General features: G+C 45.2%; 1 protein-coding gene across 1 annotated transcript in view; it reads right to left on the reverse strand.

Annotated features, from left to right (window-relative positions):
- The window catches only part of RHOQ (ras homolog family member Q), a 792805-nt gene that overhangs the window by 50375 nt on the left and 722332 nt on the right, over positions 1-20098 (reverse strand). The window contains exon 4 of the mRNA XM_044059848.1: positions 133-228. Coding sequence (XP_043915783.1) covers positions 133-228 — 96 coding nt within the window. The remainder of the gene's footprint in view (positions 1-132; positions 229-20098) is intronic.

Here is a 20098-nt window from a genome sequence, read left to right on the forward strand (position 1 = left end):
GTGTTATTTAGAATTATTGAGTACCAGAAAGCAGATTACCAGAGGAGAATGCAAATTATATATATTTGTAGAAAATAATTATTTAAGTAAACATTTTCTTCGTTTAAAAGGCTGTGTTTCTTTAGTGTTTACCTCTCTTGCCAGCTTTTGTCCTTGCTCCATTACAATAGGTTTCTCCTTCATATCACTCAGTCTTGCTAAAGTTTTGGGATCATCCCGAAGGTCAATCTAATGCCAAATAAAAGAAAAAAAAATGATAATGTAAGCAAACTGCATCTGCATTTGCAAGTGGTATATTCAGATCTGAATTTTGCATTTAGAAACTGACACCTCAACAGCATTGCATTTTGACTTGTGTTGCCCCTGTGACTGTCTTTTATTTATGTCTGGGTGGGTTCACCCCTTCAAAAAAAAAAAAAAAGAGTGGTCTTCATGGCTTGTAAGTTGAAAAACATTAGTAACCAGACCATGGCACCTTGTGGCACCTGACCACAGTATGCATAACTTGTATGTTTCCACTGTGTGAAGGTGGTACACTGACTTTGTGATGACCCCATTCTTTTTATTAGCATGCTGAAGCAGAGTTCCCATGCAATCTGTAATGACAATGCAGAATAGCACATTTCCTGACTGAGTCACTGTTGCAGCATTCTTGGGTTGTAGCTCGATGGTGTCCAGACAGCGTACCAAAGCTTTACTTTCCTAGTACATATGTCCAGATGATGACCTTAGCTCACTGGAGTAGGGGTATTAAGTCGGACATATGTACAAGATTCCCAGACTATCTCACCAACAGCCCAAATGTGGGTCGTTGCACCTGATGGACTGTGACAGTTTTTGGTCGCTTGGTACCGTAACTTTGCTTGTCAGATCAGGTAAGTGTCCCATTTGGGGATTCCTCTTTTCTAAACTTTTGTCTGTTTTGCTAATTGTTATTAGATATAAGCTAGGAAGGGTAAGTGTGAGTGCAGTTGACAAATTCCATACAAAGACTTGCACACTAAATGCCTTTTCTGTCTAGGTCCTGAACATGACTATAAATCCTGCCCTGTCAGTCATTTCTTCATAAAACTCAACAGTCTAGGTATCCACACTTTGAGATCCATCTTCTGAAATGCTTGGCCCACTCCACCATGTGAAAAGGCCTGGATGCCGGCCGGCCACCCACCTAAGAAAAAATTTTGAAAGACCTAGACAGGATTCTTCCATTGTCTCAGAATTAGACATACTCTATAAGGTGGTTGAACCCACAGTATGCCAATTGTCTTCTCACAAGCTGTTTACAGTGACCCCACCAGAGGCCAGTGTGGCTCCTGAGGCCTTGCAGTTGATTGAATCCTCTAATGAACTGCAACTCATTATCTCAGAGGGCCCTCCAGGAGTCCCTCAGATCCTTGTGAGGGAAGAGATTACCAGTACCTTGATAGAAATGCACCAAGGCTCAGAACCCCCAAATCTGCTTCAGGTGGATGTCACCCCTAAGAAAAAGAAAAAAAACGTAAGCACTTGATGTCCCCTTATGCAGCCAGGGAGAAGATCTAAAGTACCTCTACAAAAACCTTGCGGCAGACCCAGCTGTTTTATCCCTGGCCTCAGATGAACCTTCCAAGCTTCTCTGTGGCACTAATGTTCTCTTCAGTGACAAGGACATTCGAGCAATGGACAGGTGGGTTACGAAAGTGTACACTTCCTATGCTTTAGCCTTCAGAACCATAAACTACTAAACTCAAGTGACCAAATGCTTACTTTCTGTTCTACAGTCCTTAAGCAAGACTTTCACAAAGCCACAGATATCGGAGTCACAACAGAGTATGTAGTCTCTAATAGACCAGGTACAATATAAAATGCAGCTATGATGCTGTGGATTCCTCTTCCAGGGCAGCTGCTACTGGCTCAGTGTGGTATGCCTGGCTATGAGGCCATTCTATTCCAGACGATTTCAAGGCTAAGACTGTAGACTCCCCCTTGGATAACAAGCTCCTTTTTGGCTCACAAACTGCCAGTCTTTTCAAGGCTTTGCAGGAACAGGGCAATACAATGAAACACCATTGTCAGATTCTGCTTTCTGCAGTTCCTGGGTTGCACAGAAATTATGCAGCAAAATATACCTGTTTTGGCATGAGAGATCCTGCACCACCTCATATGCAAAGGAAAATTCCTATGAAAAGATTCCCAGAAAAAAATTTGCAGGGCACTCCTGGGAGGTCTCAGTTTAGTAGTAGACCCCTGTGACTATATTTCACTTGTTCCCCTTCCAAAACCAACCCCTCCACTCCCCTCTCAAAAAGACTCTTTCCTTTCTGAAAGCTGTAATCACAGACAAGTGGTTCTCAAGCATTATTAAAGGATGGTCACACTATGTCTTGGGAAAGTAGTCCAACTCCTGGGGGAATACTCCTACCTCTTCCCAACCAGATATATGTGATAGACCCTATCGTGCTAGACATACTGGCCCAGGAAACCACAGACTAGGTCCTCCCTCCCTATTTAGTAAAGGGATTTTACTCTAGGATCTTTCTTCCTAAGGAAAAACCTGTTCCTGCTAAACACCTTGCTGAGAGTGCCATCTTTCAGAATGTTCTCTTTACAAATGCTTCTACCTTTCCTACTTCAAGATTTTCTGATATAATTAGACATAAAGGATGTGTGTCTTCATATTCCCATTGGATTTCCTGCAGAAAAACTCTCCAGTTCTTTAGTGAGCCATCACATTTTCAGCTTAGTGCTTTGCCCTTAGGTCTTTCCCTTAGGTCTTGTAAAAAAAAAAAAAAGTTGGAGCTGTAGAAAGTACTTACTTGGATGACCTTCTATTCCAGGAGCACTCTTCTAAAGCACCTTAATTACACTGTGTGACTTTTGACCATCCTGGGGTTAACCATCAAAAAAAAATCCCTGCTCACGCCCACCCAACAGCTGACCTTTCTGGAATGCAGCCTAGACATGTATACCTCTATTCCTCAAGAGAAGGTCACCTCCCTAGCCAGTGAGTTCTTAATGCTTTACAGCGAGAATCACTGCTTGGCCAGACAAGCTCTCAGGGCCTTGGGAGTCATGGCTACTACCCTCCCTATGCTGCCCCTTACCAGATTACATAAGAGAAAAATACAGTGGTATCTGAAGTCGTGGTCCCAGCACTCTCGCTCCTTGATACCCGCATTCTTCTTCCTTGCATCAAGAAGGAACTCATTTTGTGGAGCAACCAGATCTTCCATTCATTCCAGCCCCATACAACCGAGTCCTATTTACAGATGCTTAAGACTAGGCTTGGGGGGATTGGACAGACCACCAAAGAATGCAAGGGGAGTGGCCTCCCCATGTACTAAAAGAAAAAATGAACATAAAGGAAATGAGAGCACTTTTGCAAGCCCTACAGCCATTCGTACATCTTTGGAAATTGAGCACTCTCATGGTGCACACAGTTAGGTGGTACATAAACAGTGAGGCACAAGATCCTAGCCCTTATGTAGGCTGGCACATAGCCTGTCAGCTGAATCTTACACTTAATGCAACATATACTCCCTCTCAGCAGAACACATTAGCAGATTCCCTAAGCAGGGACTTGGAGGACCCTCAAGAATGGTCCTTGAACACATAGGTTTTCAGATTCATAAATCTCAATTGGGAGACACCCCAGATAGACCTCTCTGCCTCCTCAGACCATCATCATCTGCTTTTCTGTGAAAGGAACCCATCACTTCTAGCCTGGGGGACAGATGCCTTCTTCCAGTGGATGGGGAAGATTTTTTATGCCTACCCCCTCTATCTCTGATACCACGGCTCCTTCTCAAGGTCTAGAAGGAATCCCCAAAACCCCTGATCCTGGCACCTTTATGGCCAAGACAGCACTGGTTCCCATTCCTGTTTCACCTATCAAAGGGAAATTAGATTTAGTTTTGGAGGGATTCTCAAGTAATAACTCAAGAGAAAGAGCAACTCCTTCATTCCAATCTGACCTCACTCACTCTAATCCTCTGGATGGCAGGATTCTAATCCTTACAACATGCACCTTTTCTGAAGAGGATGTTCAAGTCCTACTAGAAGGCAGAAAACTGAACACCAGGAAATCTTACACAGCCACTGCACTTGCAAAATAGTGCTCCTCCTGGTCTTGACTTCAGCTTGCAGGGTCTCTGAACTCCATGCTCTTATGGCTATTTCAACCTTAATTTCCACAAAGACAGGGTAAGCCTCAGGGCCTATCCATCTTTCATGCCAAAAGTGGTTAGCAAGCTAACCCTCAACCAAGCAATCAATCTGCCTACCTTTTTCCCCAACCTCCAAAGTAGGGGAAAAGAATCTTACACTCATACATGCACAAGCAGTTGAGGTTTTACCTGGACAAAATTAAGGATATTAATAAAATAAATAATCTGTTCTTCTCATTTATGGATTCCAGGTTAGAACAGCCAGTTTCCAAATGAATTACTGCTTCCTGGATCTCAAAGGCTATTTCCTTCTGCTACTCTCACCATGGAAAGACTTTAGTCATGTGGCCGAAAGCACACTGCACTCGATCAGTGGCTTCCTCAGGTGCCTTCTACAAAAGGGTGGAGACCAGGTCCATTTTAGGAGCAGCTACCTGGTCATCTGTTCACACCTTCACAAAACACTGCAAGCTAGATGTCATCTTCAGGTCCAGGGCTGTGCTTGCCAGAGCTATTCTGTCTGGCTTCCTGGGCTCTTTGTCTTCTCCTTCTTTTCAAGCCTGCTACCCTTCTCTCTGTACAGCTCTGGGAATTGCCCATTTGTTAAGAATACAGCCACCACCAGTGACTCAATCAGGATATAGTACAATTGCATTAAGAACTTAACATAATAGACGTCCCACTGATCGCTTGCAGTATTCCTTCCCTCCCACCTTAGCCCCCCTTCTCTTTTCTCTTCCTGTTACCACAAATACTAAGCCTTACACTCACAAACACATATTCATTATCCCAGGATGTTACAGCTTTTCTGTGAGGGAACTTGCTTACCCTTTTCAAACTAAGCCCCCTCTTAGCTGACCAGTGTCTTTCCACAGCTTTCTTCAGATGTCTGCTGACTTGAAGATAGTCTGAGGGGGATCTTGTATATATGTCCAGTTATACCCCTATGCCAATGAGCTGAGGTCATCATCAGGACATATGTCCTAGGAAGATACAGCTTTGGTACCCTGGCCAGATATCAGTGAGAAACAACCTATCTGTTAAGAATACTGCGACAATGCTCAGTAGGACATCTACAGTTAGGGTAACTTCATACACAACTGTACTTTCTGCAGAACTGTCTGCATCTTCAACAGGACAGTGAAAACTGATGGAGAGAACTTCCAGAATTAGCATTATAAAAAAAGTTGTGTTTAAATTTACTTTCTTTAGTTTCTTTTGTTATTCACCTGTTACTGATGCATTAAATTGAACTATACCTTAACTTTTAAACAGAGCTGAATATAATGTGTGTAAAAAAAATAATACATCTTCTCCAACTAAAATACCCAAGAAACATGTTTGTGGAGGGTCGATTGATTTTACTTATTGACTGACTGGGGATCATACATTTTCCAGGTGCGGTACTTTTTTTTTTTAAACATTTCTAACAACTCTTAAGAGTAAGTAAAATTCAGCTTTGATAGTGTTTATGAAGAGAAACAAATTTACTATTTCTGCTGCTTTTCCACTCTGACCTCGTATAACCAGAGCTAATGATGTCAATTCATTCCTCAACAATTGGTTTTGAATCTGACTTTGCCACTTTTTACAGCTTGTGGATACTGGAAACTCTCAAGCTCCTCTCTTACCCATAATGCTGTAGTCCCCTACTATACCGCAGATCTTGTTTGCCGCCTTAGCATACGGACATGGTCACTGTGAGCTCTCAACCTTTAATGGCTTTCTGCTTAGATAAGTGAACACATTATTTGTCTCATATCTTTACTCTTAGTATCTGTGTATTTTAATTCCTCCCTTACCCTATCAGTGATGAGTGTAATCTATCTTTATTACTATTTGTAAGGCTTTTAATCTGAGGGCCTTACTTTATCGGAAAAACAAACTTGTATTAAAAGGTCTCTTGCCTATGACATTTTCAGAATCATTATCTGGAGCTCAACCCTCTATTTCTGATAGGGAGCAACTCAGAAAGCAGCCATCAGACCTGTCTAGATCCTCAACTCCATCTTCTGATCTTACCATAGAACCAACTCGTAAAACTCAAATGCGTCTGCTCCAAAGTCTAAATCATCAGATTAGTCTGCTTCAGATGCTTGGTCTTTTCCAGTGTATCCAAAATCACTCCCTTGTACTTGGTGTCTGAACCCTGTTTCTTCCAGGCTGCCATCACCTTTTCTAGAGAGACGCCATTCTAGATCTCCTTCAGTAGCCTGTTCTTCCCATTCTTCCAGAAACCTGACAGAAGCAGATGTGGACAGAATGATGAAGTTTCTCTCGGCACAGATTTAGATGGGCGGTCTCCCGGCTCCTATCTCTTCAGGTCTAGAGACCCTTACCAATGCTACTCCACCCATCTTAGCTCCTTCTCTGATTCGACCCTAGGCTTCGGAGCCTTTGGATCCAAGTCTTTTGAGACCATCTGTATTGGATCCAAAGATTTGTCATATCTTCTACTCCGATACATTCTCTAAGTGCACTGGCTCTGTGTGTGTCAGACCCAGATGACTCTCAGACCTGTAGTGTCATTGCTGGATCTGAAGTGTTACCTGAAGTTGTCTGAGCTTTCTCTGCCCCTTGGAGCCCTGGTATTGGACAGCCTGGCTCCGACCTCTGTCTCAGGTAAACTGCCTTTGGGTCAGAGGGAGCCAATGGTCTGGAAGCATTTCTTTTCAGCTCTGTCAGCATCCTTCTCCCCAGAGCACTCTGCCTTCAAGATGAATGTTCTCTGCTTTAGGAGGATGGATGAGTCCACTCCACTCAGATCTCCTTTCTGCTTCCCAAATGGCTTTGTGCCTTGAGTCTCAGCATTCTACTCCACAGGGACAGCCAGCCCAAAGTCTCCAGGCTACCCTGCAAGGTATACTTATATCTTCCAGAACTCCCTATTGATGAAGTCCTAGGAAGAAAAAGTGCAAGAGGAGGCAATTAGACTCTCCTCAAGAGTCAGTCACAGAGGATAACCGATTTTGATGATGGGGAAGGGTCCCCAAGATCTCCACCTGCTGACATCTTCTTTGGAGATTTCCTAGAGTTGTTTCTTAAGCAAAGAGGTGGTTGGTCTACCGGTAACTCTTCCCAAGAGGAATTGGTAATCCTGCAAGCCTTTGGTCTGGCCCATCTACCTCCAGGGTGACTCCACCCATCAATGGGCTCATTTATTTGATCTCTAAGTGGGTGGAAGGAACCCAACACTGTTGAGACGATCCCCAAGGACTGGACAGGATCCTGGCATAATCAAAAAGAAGAGAGTGTTGAAGCAAAGGAATACAAGTAGATGCCATGGTCATAATGGTGGGCACAAAGAAAGAACTTGCAGAACAGAGTTCATCTGCCCATCCCCCCAACAGGGAGTTCAGGGTGATGGACAGATTGGGAAGCGTGTATATCCTTCAGCAACCTTTGCACTTTGAATTATTTGGCACACTTCACCAGACTTTAGAGGGAATTGATTAAAGAGCTTTCAGAATTCGTCTCTGGTACCAGTATGTCTGAGGCACAGAGCTCTATTGCCTCACAGTTGGCTACCCTACAATCTTTCACAAATTCGTCCATGAGGCTCATTTTGCATGCAGCTGAAGGTACCACAAGAGTGGCAGGTTCAAGCATTCCCATTAGGCGATATGCCTGATGCGCCTCTGTGATTTTGCGGAACCCTTCAAGTCCTCCTTTGTCACTACACCCTTTGGGTATTCTTTCTTTGGCCCTAATATTAAAGACACACTCTCCCAGTGTGAGCAAGATGGTAAGACCCTGTCTGCAGCGGACATATGTTTTTTGACTCCTCAAAGAACCATCTCTAGGAATTAATGAGGGTGGTTGTAAAATGTGGTTCAGAAGGTCCCAAGGTCTGTTCCATGATCCCCATGGAGATGAGAGTTCCCCTCTGCCCCTGGGGGAAACTAACGGAAGATACCACCTGCGCAGCAGAGGAGGCCTGCAGAACCAGATATCCAGAGATTTAATTCTCTGACAGACTCTACCAGTGCTCCTGAAAAGAGGCCCAGCTACCCACCTCTAGAAGCACTCAGGGGTCATCTATCTCTGCACCAGAGAGCCTAGATAGACATTACCAAAGATACATGGGTGCAAAGGATTATTTCCAGAGGTTATATAATTACCTTTTCCCTACCTACCCCGTCCATCTACAGTAAGCAAAATTCCCAATGTTCCACCCAGTCAGAGGAAAACAGCAACCCTAGAAATAAAAAAGTTGCTAGAAAGAGGGTCCCCAGACCAGAAAGAATCTGTAACTTACTCAAGATTATTTTTAGTGCCAAAGAAAACGGGACTGGAGGCCAGTTTGGGATCTCGGCAATCTGAACAAATTGGTTCAGTATAAAAAGTTCCAGATGGTCACGGTTCAGTCCATTTTGTCTTTCCTGCACAAGGATGACTGGATACATTCAGTAGATCTTCAGGATGTCTACTATCACATAAAAATGAACAGGCAATCCAGAAGATACCTACTGTTCTGGCTGGGGGAACCAGTCATTACCAGTTCAGAGCACTGCCCTTTGGCCTCACCACAGCCCCAGGGTGTTCAGCAAATACATGGCAGTGGTAGCAGCTCACTTCAGACTGCAGGGATTCTGGGTGTTTCCGTAGTTGGATGACTGCCTCATACCTGCTCCAACCAGGCATCTACTGATAAAAGCATGAGACTACGTACTCCAGATTTGCTCTCATCTAGGAATTACCATCAATCACAACAAATCTCAGCTAGAACTATCTCTTGACATTACAGTTCATAGGAACCTGGTTCAATACAGTATCAATGACAGCCTCCCTTCCATTACCAAGGGTACAAAGTATTCAATTTCAAATCCAAAAGATAATTCAGAATTCTTCGCTGTCAGCTTGATTGATTCTACTAGACTTAGGGTCAACGTTTGCTGTGATAGTTCTAGTTCCACTAGCAAAATACCATATGAGAATTCTTCAGTGGACCATAGTAACTCAGTGGTCCATTCTACACCAACCTATGTCCACCCAGATCAAAATAACTATGGCATGCAAAAATACCTCTGGCGATGAATTCCCTCAGATCAGATTTTACAAGGCCTTTTCTTCATTCTTCTTCAGCCCACAGCCGTAGTGGCCACAGACACTTCCCAAATTGTGTGTGGAGGGGCACTTCTTGGGAAAGACAGTCCAAGGCACTTGGTCCCCTGAAGAGGCCATATCAATGTCTTGAAAATGACAGCAGTACTCCTAGCATTGCAAGCCTTTCAAGACCCTCTCCCTTGTGGGACTGTTTTGATTCAGGAAGACATGTCAATGGTATGGTAGATCAACAAACAAGGAGGAACCAGATCTTACCCCTTGTGTTGAGAAGCTCAGAATATGGCAATGGACAATCTCATCCAATCGATTTGTGATAACAATGCACATTCTGGTAAAATCCAGCATGATACCAGACACGTTTTGCAGGTCCATTTTATTGCCTCACAAGTGTTCTCTCAGTATGAGAGTTGCAGAAAAGATATTCCACCATTGGGGCCAACCTTGCTCTGACCTATTTGCATCTCCACACAAGCGCAGCAGGTTTTTTTTTACCCTGATCTCTCCACCAGGGGGAATCACTGAGAGACTGTCTCTGTGCTTATCCCCTTCTCCACAAAACATCCCATTTGATTAGCAAAGTCATCCTCTTTGCCACTTATTGGCCTCATCAGATTTGGTTCCCCTTTCTGTAGCCTCCTCTAGTTTACCCCTCCATGGATTCTGGATCCAATTCCAGGCCTCCTGTCTCACTCAACAGACATGATTCACCCAGACATTTTAGGCCTAACTAACCATATGGTTTCTCCATGTGCACCGATAGCCAGACAATGCATGATGTTAAGTTGTCAATCTCGCCTTCATTCTTGCTGGATGGGTTCGGAGCCGATCCTCGGCTCCGACTCGGCACTTGCTTTAGCTCGAGAACTCCTTTTACCAGCTCGAGGCAACCCTATATCCCATGATGCAAGGCGGAACTACCTCAGATCTCGTTTGCCGCTTAGCGAAAGAGGTCTCCTTTGCCAGCTGAGGTAAGTTTTTCTTAGTCAAATAAGAAAAAGTGTAGTTAGGGGTTTATTTTTCCCTGTTAGTGTTAGTGTAGTCCGTAATTAGTTACAGCCCACCCTATTCCCTATTTTTCAACCTTTTTATAAACTTTTATAAGTTTTAATTTTAAGTAGTTTAGTCAGGCCTAGTTCTTGGTTATCCCTTCCTGTGTGTTTGTGTAAGGGATTAATTTGTGTGTTTGTGGGGACTTTTGTGTTCTATCCTCCTAAGGATGTCAAAAGAAGGCAAGGTTCAGGCTTCAAGAAGTGTGACCAGTGCTGTCAGAAAATGTCTCTGACAGACGGTCACACTTCTTGTGTTTATTGCCTGGGTTTTGCACTTGCAGGACTCCTGTGCTTTGTGTCATGCTTTTAGCCAGAGAGTCCTGCAGGAAAGGAGGAATAAACTCATCCTCCGAGGTTTACTTAAACCTGAAGGTTCTCCTCCTAAATCAGGGTCAGGAAAACCTCATAAGCCACCAAGGCTCAGGCTACAGTGTCCAAGCCTCCTCCGGTGGCTCGGCTCACGCCGAGCGATGTTCGGCTCGGCTGGAGTCGATACTTCTTCGACTCAAGTAGTGGGTGCGCTGGCTCCGATACCCTGACTGTGTGGCCTTACTGGCTTTGTCGGCTGGAGCCGACACTTTATCCGCCGAGGGCCGGTGAAATCCTCGGCTCCATCTGGGGTTCAAGGGACTGCCACGATGGCTTCACCAAGAGATCCCGGTCCCCTCTATTTTGAGTATTCACTCCCGGGATCTCCTCTTTGTCGGAGCGGAGCCATCGGAGCCGATCTTCGAGATCTTCCAGGCTGTCTGACCACGACTTGGAGAGGGTGGTAAGCAGGCTGTTGAAGTCTCAGGCACTGGCCCAAATGCTCCATAGCCCGCCTGAACAGACTTCGGCTATAGCCCCAATTCTTGAACTTCCTCCTCCGCCTCCACACCAGAGTTCGGAGCCGGAGCTTCTTGGAAGAGCGACTGCTCGGATGCCGAGCGTCCACGCCTGCCCGGTCGTCCTCTGCTCCGATCTCCTCCTTGAGACCTTCCTTGGAGGGATCCGTCGCCCGAGTTTCCACTGTCGGCAGGGGCTAGTGGCATCGGACCCTTGTCCGACTCCTCGGGCCTCGGCCCGACATCGCCTCGGAGCCTTCTCTCTTGGAGCCGACCATTCCTGTCTCTTCGAGCGGTATGTTCCGCCTCCCGGGAGAGGAGCCTTGAGGTGATGAGGAGTGTCCTGGCCTCTGAGCCCGGTCAACGGTCCATCCTCTAGCTCCTCCCTCATCAGCCTGCAGATGCCTCTTGCCAGCCTCTTGCTCTCAGGCCCAGGGATCCATCGCCCCAGGTTTCCCCACTGAATTTCCTCCTCTTCCGAGGTTTCTCCTGACCCTGCAGGGGAACCCCTCGAAGAGGACGCAAGAGGAAACACACAGACTCCCTGAGTCTACTACATCTGATACCGACTTAGATGAGTCGGAGGTCCCCTCTGAGGAGGTCTCCTTTTCAGACATCCTTGAGCTCCTCAGAGGGGGAATTGGCCCTCCATTGACCCCTCCGGGGATGAGTCGGTATACCTGGAGGCTTTTGGATCCCGACCCTCCACCTCCTGGGTGTCCGCCTTTCGACCCACTTATGCAGGTAGTGGCTCGGAAGGCGTGGGCGGCTCCAGATTCTGTGGAACCCTCCCCAGAAGACCATCCAAGTTCATTACGGCCCCGTCGGATAAACAGTTCCTTTCCAAAGGTGTCTCTGTGGATACTATGGTGGTGGCGGCGGCCACTAAGAAGGAACTGGCGGATCCTTCAGTACCTGTCCATCCTCCTAACAAGGATTCTAGGACCATGGACAGGTATGGAAAGCGGATGTTTTCTTCAGCGACCTTTATGCGCTCGCTGAATTACCTTTGTCACTTCACCAGGCTTCAACGAGATATTCTCAAGGAACTGGGTGAAGTAGTCCAGATCCTTCTGCTGCTGGGGCTCAGGAAAAGATTGCCTCACAGCTTGCTATCCTGAATTCCATATCTAACTCCTCCATGCGGCTCATATCTTATGCGGCCGATGGAGCGAGCAGGGCCGCAGGCACAGGAGTTGCTCTTAGACACCAAGCCTGGATGCAGTTGTAATTTTATGGACCCCTTTAAGGCGCCCTTCACTAATACCCCTTTGATGGTTCGGCTTTGTTCGGACCTCAAGTGAAGGATACCTTGACCAGGTGTGAGCAGGACGGTAAAACTCTTTCTGCCGTTGGAGTCCAATTTTCCGCTCCTTCTAGACCATATCCCAACCGTCAGAAGGGGAAGATGTGGTTCCAGAAAGCCCAAGGAGCTACTGGTCAGTTTACCCCAGAGGCAGAGGGGGTAAAAATAATAGAGGTGCTAGAGGGAGGGGGGGGGGTCCTCAGAACCAGGGCAACAGGGAGTCTCTTCCTGAGAAGCCTTTTCAGCATCCCTGAGGTGTTGCCCGACTGTCCACCCTTGGAGGCAGTCGGGGAAGGATTTCACTGTACCCAGTAGCCTGGCAATCCCTATCCCAAGAGAAGTGGGTACAGTCGATTATATCCGAGGGTTACAAGATCCCCTTCGAAGGTTTCCTCCACAATCCCTTCCAGACATCTCACCCAGTCAAAGGGATTTGGCAAAACAGGAGGTTTCAAAACTCCTAGAAAAAGAGCCGTCCAGACAGTACCGCAGACCAAGTAGGATCCGCATCTACTCAAGATTCTTTTGGTCCCCAAAAGGACGGAGATTGGAGACCAATATTAGACCTGAGCAATCTGAACAGATTTGTCAAAAGGCAAGATTCGGATGGTCACGCTTCAGTCCATTCTGCCTTTTCCGGGCAAGGACAACTGGATGTGCTCTATAGACCTTCAGGATGCATTATCACATAAAGATTCACAGGCGCCCAGGAGGTTTCTCCGCTGCTAGGGACCAGTCATTACCAATTCAGAGCCCTGCCCTTTGGCCTCACTTCAGCCCCCAGAGTGTTTACCAAATGCATGGCAGTGGTCACAGCTCACCTGAGACGCCTAGGATTCCAGGTGTTTCCTTATTTGGACGACTGGCTCCTCTCCGCCACCACCAAGTGTCAGCTTCTTCAGTCCAGAGACTACACCCTTTAGCTTTGCAAGAATCTGGGAATTTCAGTAAATTAAAATCTTCTCTGCTGCCTTGCCAATCTATCACCTTTATAGGAGAGCAATACCGCCAAAATGTTAGCCAGCCTAACAGATCAAAGAATTCTGGACATCCAAAAATTTGTTCGGCTTCTGTTACAAAGCAACAAGATCAAAGCCAGGTTTGTCCTGAAGGTTCTAGGCCTAATGGCTGCGCCATTGTTCTTTTACCACTGGCTCGCTTCATGCGCCTCCTGCAGTGGATGCTATTCACGCAGTGGTCGTATCACAATCTTCCGATGAGACATGAAATCTTAGTAACACAGTCGTGCAGGGCTCATCTGGGCTGGTGGATATCTTCCCTCTTCTTCCTCAGGGCCGACCCTTTGTTCCCCTCCTCCAGTTGCCACAGTCACCACGGATGCCTCTCTGATCGGGTGGGGGCATTATCAGGGCAGGATGGTCCACGGATGTGGCAACCCATAGAATACCATCTGCACATAAATGTCCTGGAGATGAGAGCAGTGCTTAACGCTGCAAGCCCTCGACGACTTTCTTCCCACGGGACTATTGCAGTACAGACGGACAACATGTCCGTGGTCTGGTACATCAACAAACAGGGCGGAACCAGGTCCTATCCCTTATGTCGAGAAGCTCTCAGACTTTGGCAATGGGCGATCTCTTCTCAGCGGTTTCTGATAGCAACGCACATCCCGCAGGTCCAACCTATTGGCGGACAGGCTAAGCAGATCTATTCTGATGCCTCACAAGTGGTCTCTCAATCAATCTGTAGTGGATCAGATTTTTCTGAAGTGGGGCACTCCTTGTTGCGATCTTTTCGCTACCCTCAAAACAACAAGTGCCCAGACTATTTCACTCTATTTCCTTCCAGGCCAACCCTGAGAGACTCTCTAACCCAGGATTGGCCTCGGGACTTCTTTATGCTTTTCCTCCTTTCCATTGATTCCACAAGTCATTCAGAAAGCCACCGCTTTGAGAGCCAAATTGATCCTCATTGCTCCTTTTGGCCTCGACAGATTTGGTTTCCGTCTCTGCATCGTCACCTTCTGGTGCAGCCCTGGCATCTGGACCCAGTTCCGGATCTTTTGATCCACCAGTCGGGTCAGCAGCACCGGGCCATTCATTCTCTCAACCTCACTGCTTGGTTGCTCCACTTCCTTCCCTAGCCAGGCTACCAATGATTTCTGACTCAGTCAGAGACATTTTAGTGTCTTCTTTGAAGTCGCCCACTAGGACTATTTATGCTAGCAAGTGGCTTACGGGTTTTCGGCGTGGGCAGACTCCAGAAATATTGATCCTTTACTGCTCCGTGCATTCTGTTCTAGATTTCTAGCGGAGGTTTTTCATGGATCCTCGCCATCTACAGTCAAAGTACAACTGGCTGCCATTTCCAAGTATCATGTTGGCTTGCATGACAATAACATCATGTCTCATAGATTATGCAAGGCCTTTTGAGAGGAGTTTTTCTCCTAAAACCACCTATAAAGCATCCTCCTCCGCAATGGGATCTAAACTTAATGTTAGCATCCTTGATACTACCTCCTTCGAACCGCCTGCTTCATGTTCTTTGAAGTTATTGACGTGGAAAACTATATTTTACTGGCTGTCACTTCTGCAAGAAGGGTTTCAGATTCAGGCTCTCTGTATTCGTTCACCTTATTTGGTTTTTCATAAGGACAGGGTATCGTTAAGAACTAACCCTTCCTTTCTCCCAAGGTTGTATCTCAAACCAATATTAACCAATCTATAGATTTACCAGTCTTTTTCCTAACTATTCTGACAGAGCTGAACAGAAATTGCATTTTTGGATGTCCATCGTCAGCTCAGGTACTACTTGCATAGGACTAAACAAATTAGAAAATCGGACCAATTGTTTGTCTCTTATGCAGAAAACAGGTTAGGTCTTCCAGTTTCTAAAGTGACCTTATCCAGATGGTTGACTTCCACCATTTCCTATGTGTACTCTCTCAGAGGCAAACAACTACCTTCTAAGCCAAAAGCACACTCGACCAGGAGTCTATCCACTTCTGCAGCTTTTCAGGATAGACTTCCCATTGATACCATTTGTGTAGCAGCTACTTGGGCCACGCCTCATACCTTTGTTTCTCATTACAAGTTGGATTTGACCTCCAGAGATAGGGCCAGTTTTGGGTCCACAGTTCTCAAGAGTCTGTTCCATTGAGCCACCCGATACAGGTGCTAGGGTCCCATCCAGCAGAATGAAGTAGATTGACAACTTAACATTTGTAGTTATGTACCTACCATAACGCTCCATGTTAGTTGTCTTCTCGCCTTCTTGCGTCCTCCTCCTTCCCCTGGCCTGGACAGATCTTGAAGAGTTCCTATTAGTTTGTTTCCTCTGGATCTTTGTTATGAGGACTTCTTTTAGGAAACTTTGTTCCTAATTTGGTTAGGATAACCTTTAGCAGGGTAAGTTAGCTGCCAAACGAGATCTGAGGTAGTTCCGCCTTGCATCATGGGATATAGGGTTGCCTCGAGCTGGTAAAAGGAGTTCTCGAGCTAAAGCATGAAATGGAGCCAGGATCGCAACCCATCCAGCAAGAAGGAAGGCGAGAGAAGACAACTAACATGGAACGTTATGGTAGGTACATAACTTCTAATTTTCCTCCCCTGTCTGTCAGATTCATTTATCCTCCCATAAAGCTTCCACTAGGAAGATTTACAGAAGTAAATAGAAAGGATTTATTTTGTGCACAACAAATGGACACTGATCCTTCTCAACATCCATGCATAAAGGTATTGAGCTTTTGCCTACAATTTCTAAAGAAGGGGCTAGTTCCTCGACTATTAATTTACATCTAGTTGCCATTTCTAATTTTCATGTAGGAGTTGATTCCACCTTAGCTTCCTCAAAACTTTGTAAGGCATTTATAAAGGAGTACCCTTCTTCTGAGGCCACCTTTTAAAGATCCAACTCTACTATGGGATTTGAATTTAGTTTTACAAGCTTTCACTCAATCTCTTTTTAAACCATCAGCAAAATGTGAACTAAAATTCTTAACCTGGAAAATGTATCTTCTTGGTAGCTGTAACATCTGTTCAGAGAGTTTCATAGAGATATGGTAGCACTATGAACCAACCATTCTGCACTTGCAACTTTTTAAGTATGTTTGTTGGATTTTTAATTTGTGGAATAAGCAGCAACTTTTTAAGTATGTTGTGGATTTTAAAATTGTGGAATAAGCACTTCTAACAACATTATGGATTTTAAATTCTTGGAATAAACAACTGTTATTTCTAAAAACAGCAACTCTTCAATTAAGGTGTAGACTTTGAAATTTGTTGCATTAACTACTGTTTATCCCTGCTCATGGACATCGTACAGAAGGGTCTCACTGAGACAGATGCCAGGTGTTAGAGCCATGGCCTCAAGCTCAATGCCAAAAAGTGCAGTGTCATCCCCTTTGGTAAAAACTCTGTACCCATGAACTACCACATAGGCAGCAATCTACTTAACACCGAATGCATGATAAGAGACCTTGGGACCCAGGTGGACAGTAGTCTCTCCTTTGATAGTCACATCGCCACAGTAATCAGGAAGTCCTTCTATGTGGCACACCTCATCATAAAAGGGTTCTCATACAGGAAAAAAGAGGTCATTGTTCCCCTCTACTCGACACTCATTAGACCCATTATAGAGTGCAATGCCCCTTTTGGAATGTACCTCACAAGACCTCTGCAGCAGCTGGAAAGGCCACAGAAGTACATCACAAAGAGGATTACTGGCCTCAAACAAATGCCCTAGACTGACCACCTCAAAAAACTCCAGCTTAACTCCGTAGCATATCGCCTACTCCAAGGTGATCTCTGCCTAACATATAAAGCTATGTCAAACCCAGAGCTGTTGGACATGGCACACCTAAAGAAATCCCAATCCCTCCAAGCTACACGCTATAGGGACCTAAACCTTGTCACCACAATAAACAGGACTAGCTGGAGGGATAGATTCCTGTCCCAGAGACTTCCCATACTCTGGAACGGGCTACCCATCTATGTCAAGCAAAGTTCTTCATTAGCACTCTTAGAGAAAAATCTTGATGAGTGGATGGGAAATAGGAAATACACCCCGGGGATCACTTCTGTGTCTTTGCTCGACAGTGGCACAGGAAAATAACTTACTTGTGTGGCGTAAGCCAGGGAACCTTGTTGGCTAGGCTTACGTAGGCCATTGGGCCAATAGCCTAGTACCTACCTATGAACCTATGGTACCAGTTACTTTTTTGTTTTGCCAGTTAGAATTTATCAGAGCCCATTTAAACACTGGTTCAGGAATTACTTCACTCTCTCCAGAAATACTACAATGCATCAGATCCCACGTTGGACAAATTCTACGAAACAAAAGGGTTCCAGCAAGTCTAGTCCTACAAACTTTAGGTTCCATGGCAGAGTCAATCACTCTTGTTCCTTTGGCGAGGTATCACATGCGAATCTTGCAATGGTTACTTGCTTCCCAATGGTCTCTGATGCACTTACCAGTGTCTCATCTAATCTTGATTACCAATCACTGCAAACAGGATCTCATGCAGTGGCTTCACTCCGATCAGATTCTCTTGGGTTGGCCATTCATTCTTTCCCAGCTCCAAGCCATAGTGACCACAGATGCTTCCCAGATAGGGTGGGGGAGACATTATCTGGGAAAGACGGTCCAAGGCACATGGTCCTATCTGGAGGCCAACTTGCACATCAATGTTCTACAGATGAGGGCAGTGCTTTTAGCGTTGCAAGCATTCCAAGATGTCCTTCCTCTAGGGACAGTAGCTGTTAAGACGGACAACATGTCAGTAGTCTGGTATATCAACAAATAAGGGGGGACCAAATCTTACCCATTGTGTCAAGAAGCCCTCGGAGTTTGGCAATGGGCGAGTTCTTCCAACCACTTTCTCACAGCAATGCACATCCTGGGGAGCTCCAACATGATAATGGACAAGCTGAGCAGAACTATTCTCAAGTCTCATGAGTGGTCTCTCAATCCTGTAGTGGCAAACAAGGTTTTCTGTCACTGGGGCAAACCTTGCTGCGATCTCTTTGCCTCTCCTCTGAACAAGTGCAGAAGTTATTTTGCCCTAATCCCACCTCAGGGGGAGTCTCCCAGAGACACACTTCTCCACGATTGGCCCCCGACCTTCTTTATACCTTTCCCCCAACTCTTCTGATATCTCAGTTCCTAAAGAAAGCCAAGAGGATGGAAAATTCAATTATCCTCATTGCCCACTTCTGGCCTCGACAAGTTTGGTTTCCCTTCCTTTGGCCTCATCTTCTTCGGAAACCATGGATTCTGGATCCATCTCCAGATCTGCTATCTCATCCGGAGGGCTTGGTTCAATTGAATCTCCAACATCTTAAGCTCACTGCATGACTTCTCCAATTCCCATGATCCTTCCCTTTCTTCCCCTGTCCGACAAATTATTCTTATTCATAACAAACCTTCAACTAGGAAACTGTATCAAAGTAAATGGGAAAAATTTGCTAACTTGGTCCTTGACAATGGACTGGACCCTAATAAGAGTACTATTCATAAGGTGTTAGATTTTCTAGCTACCCTTTACCAGTCTGGCTCCTCTGCATCAACAATTAAAGCGGCAATTCCAGACTTTCATATGGGATTTAATGGTGCATCTCTAATGTCACACAAACTTTGTAAAGCATTTTTAAAGGGACTCCTACTGTTAAGACCTTCCATTTAAAGAACCCATTCCTTTTGAGATCTAACTTTAGTTCTTCAGGCCCTTACAATGACTCATTTAGAACCATCAGCAACTTGTGACAAAGTATTTGTCTTGGAAACTGTTATTTTTGTTGGCTATCACATTTGTAAGAAGAGTTTCTGAGCTACAGGCCTTGTCATGCAAACCTCCCTACTTAATATTTCATAAGGATAGGGTTGCCCTTAGGACCAATATTTCATAAGGATAGGGTTGCCCTTAGGACCAATCCAACATTTGTAACCAAAGATTGTTTCAGAATCTAACATTAATCAGAGTCTACCATTGCCAGTCTTTTTCCCTAATTTTTTCTAATAAAGGGGAGTATTCCTTTCACTTACTAGACGTCCACAGACAATTATGTTTTTATTCACAGAACAAAGGATTTTAGGAAATCTGACCAGTTGTTGCATTTTCCTCTCTCTCTCTTTAGTAATCCAGTTTCAAAGGTTACCTTGGCTAAATGGCTTGGAGACTGTATTACTTTCAGCTGTCATTCTAGAGGGCTCCAACTTCCATGCACAGTTAAAGCTCATTCAATGACAGTGGTGGCAACTTCTGCAGTTTTTCATGCCAGAGCATCTGTGATGATATCTGTGCAGCAGACACTTGGTCTTCTCCTCATACCTTTATCACTCATTACAAATTGGATCAAGTCTCGAGGGGACAGGCATCATTCGGCTCGATGTTACTTAGGAATATTCTTCCATGAGACCTCCCAAGACTAAAGTAGCTAGGGACTCTGTCACACTGTCAAGGACTGAGTGAAGATTGACAAGATCAGATAAAGAAGTTATGTCTTACCATAATGTTCCATCTGTGTTGTTGATCATCTTCACTAATCCTTGACATTCCCAACCTGAGACTCTTAGTGGACCACATTTTCCAAAGCTAGCTTCATATTATGGACACATATCTGGTCTCTGATTATTAAGTCTATTATTTTGACTATAATTTCTGCTTATCTGTCTGTCACTATGTTGGGCAAACTCGATTTGAGGTAATTTTGTGAGGAGCATTATGGGTAGTGCCTGGCTCGAGGG

The sequence above is a fragment of the Protopterus annectens genome, chromosome 1.part0, assembly GCF_019279795.1.
Source record: "Protopterus annectens isolate FY-2018-M chromosome 1.part0, PAN1.0, whole genome shotgun sequence".
NCBI classification, from domain to species: domain Eukaryota; kingdom Metazoa; phylum Chordata; order Ceratodontiformes; family Protopteridae; genus Protopterus; species Protopterus annectens.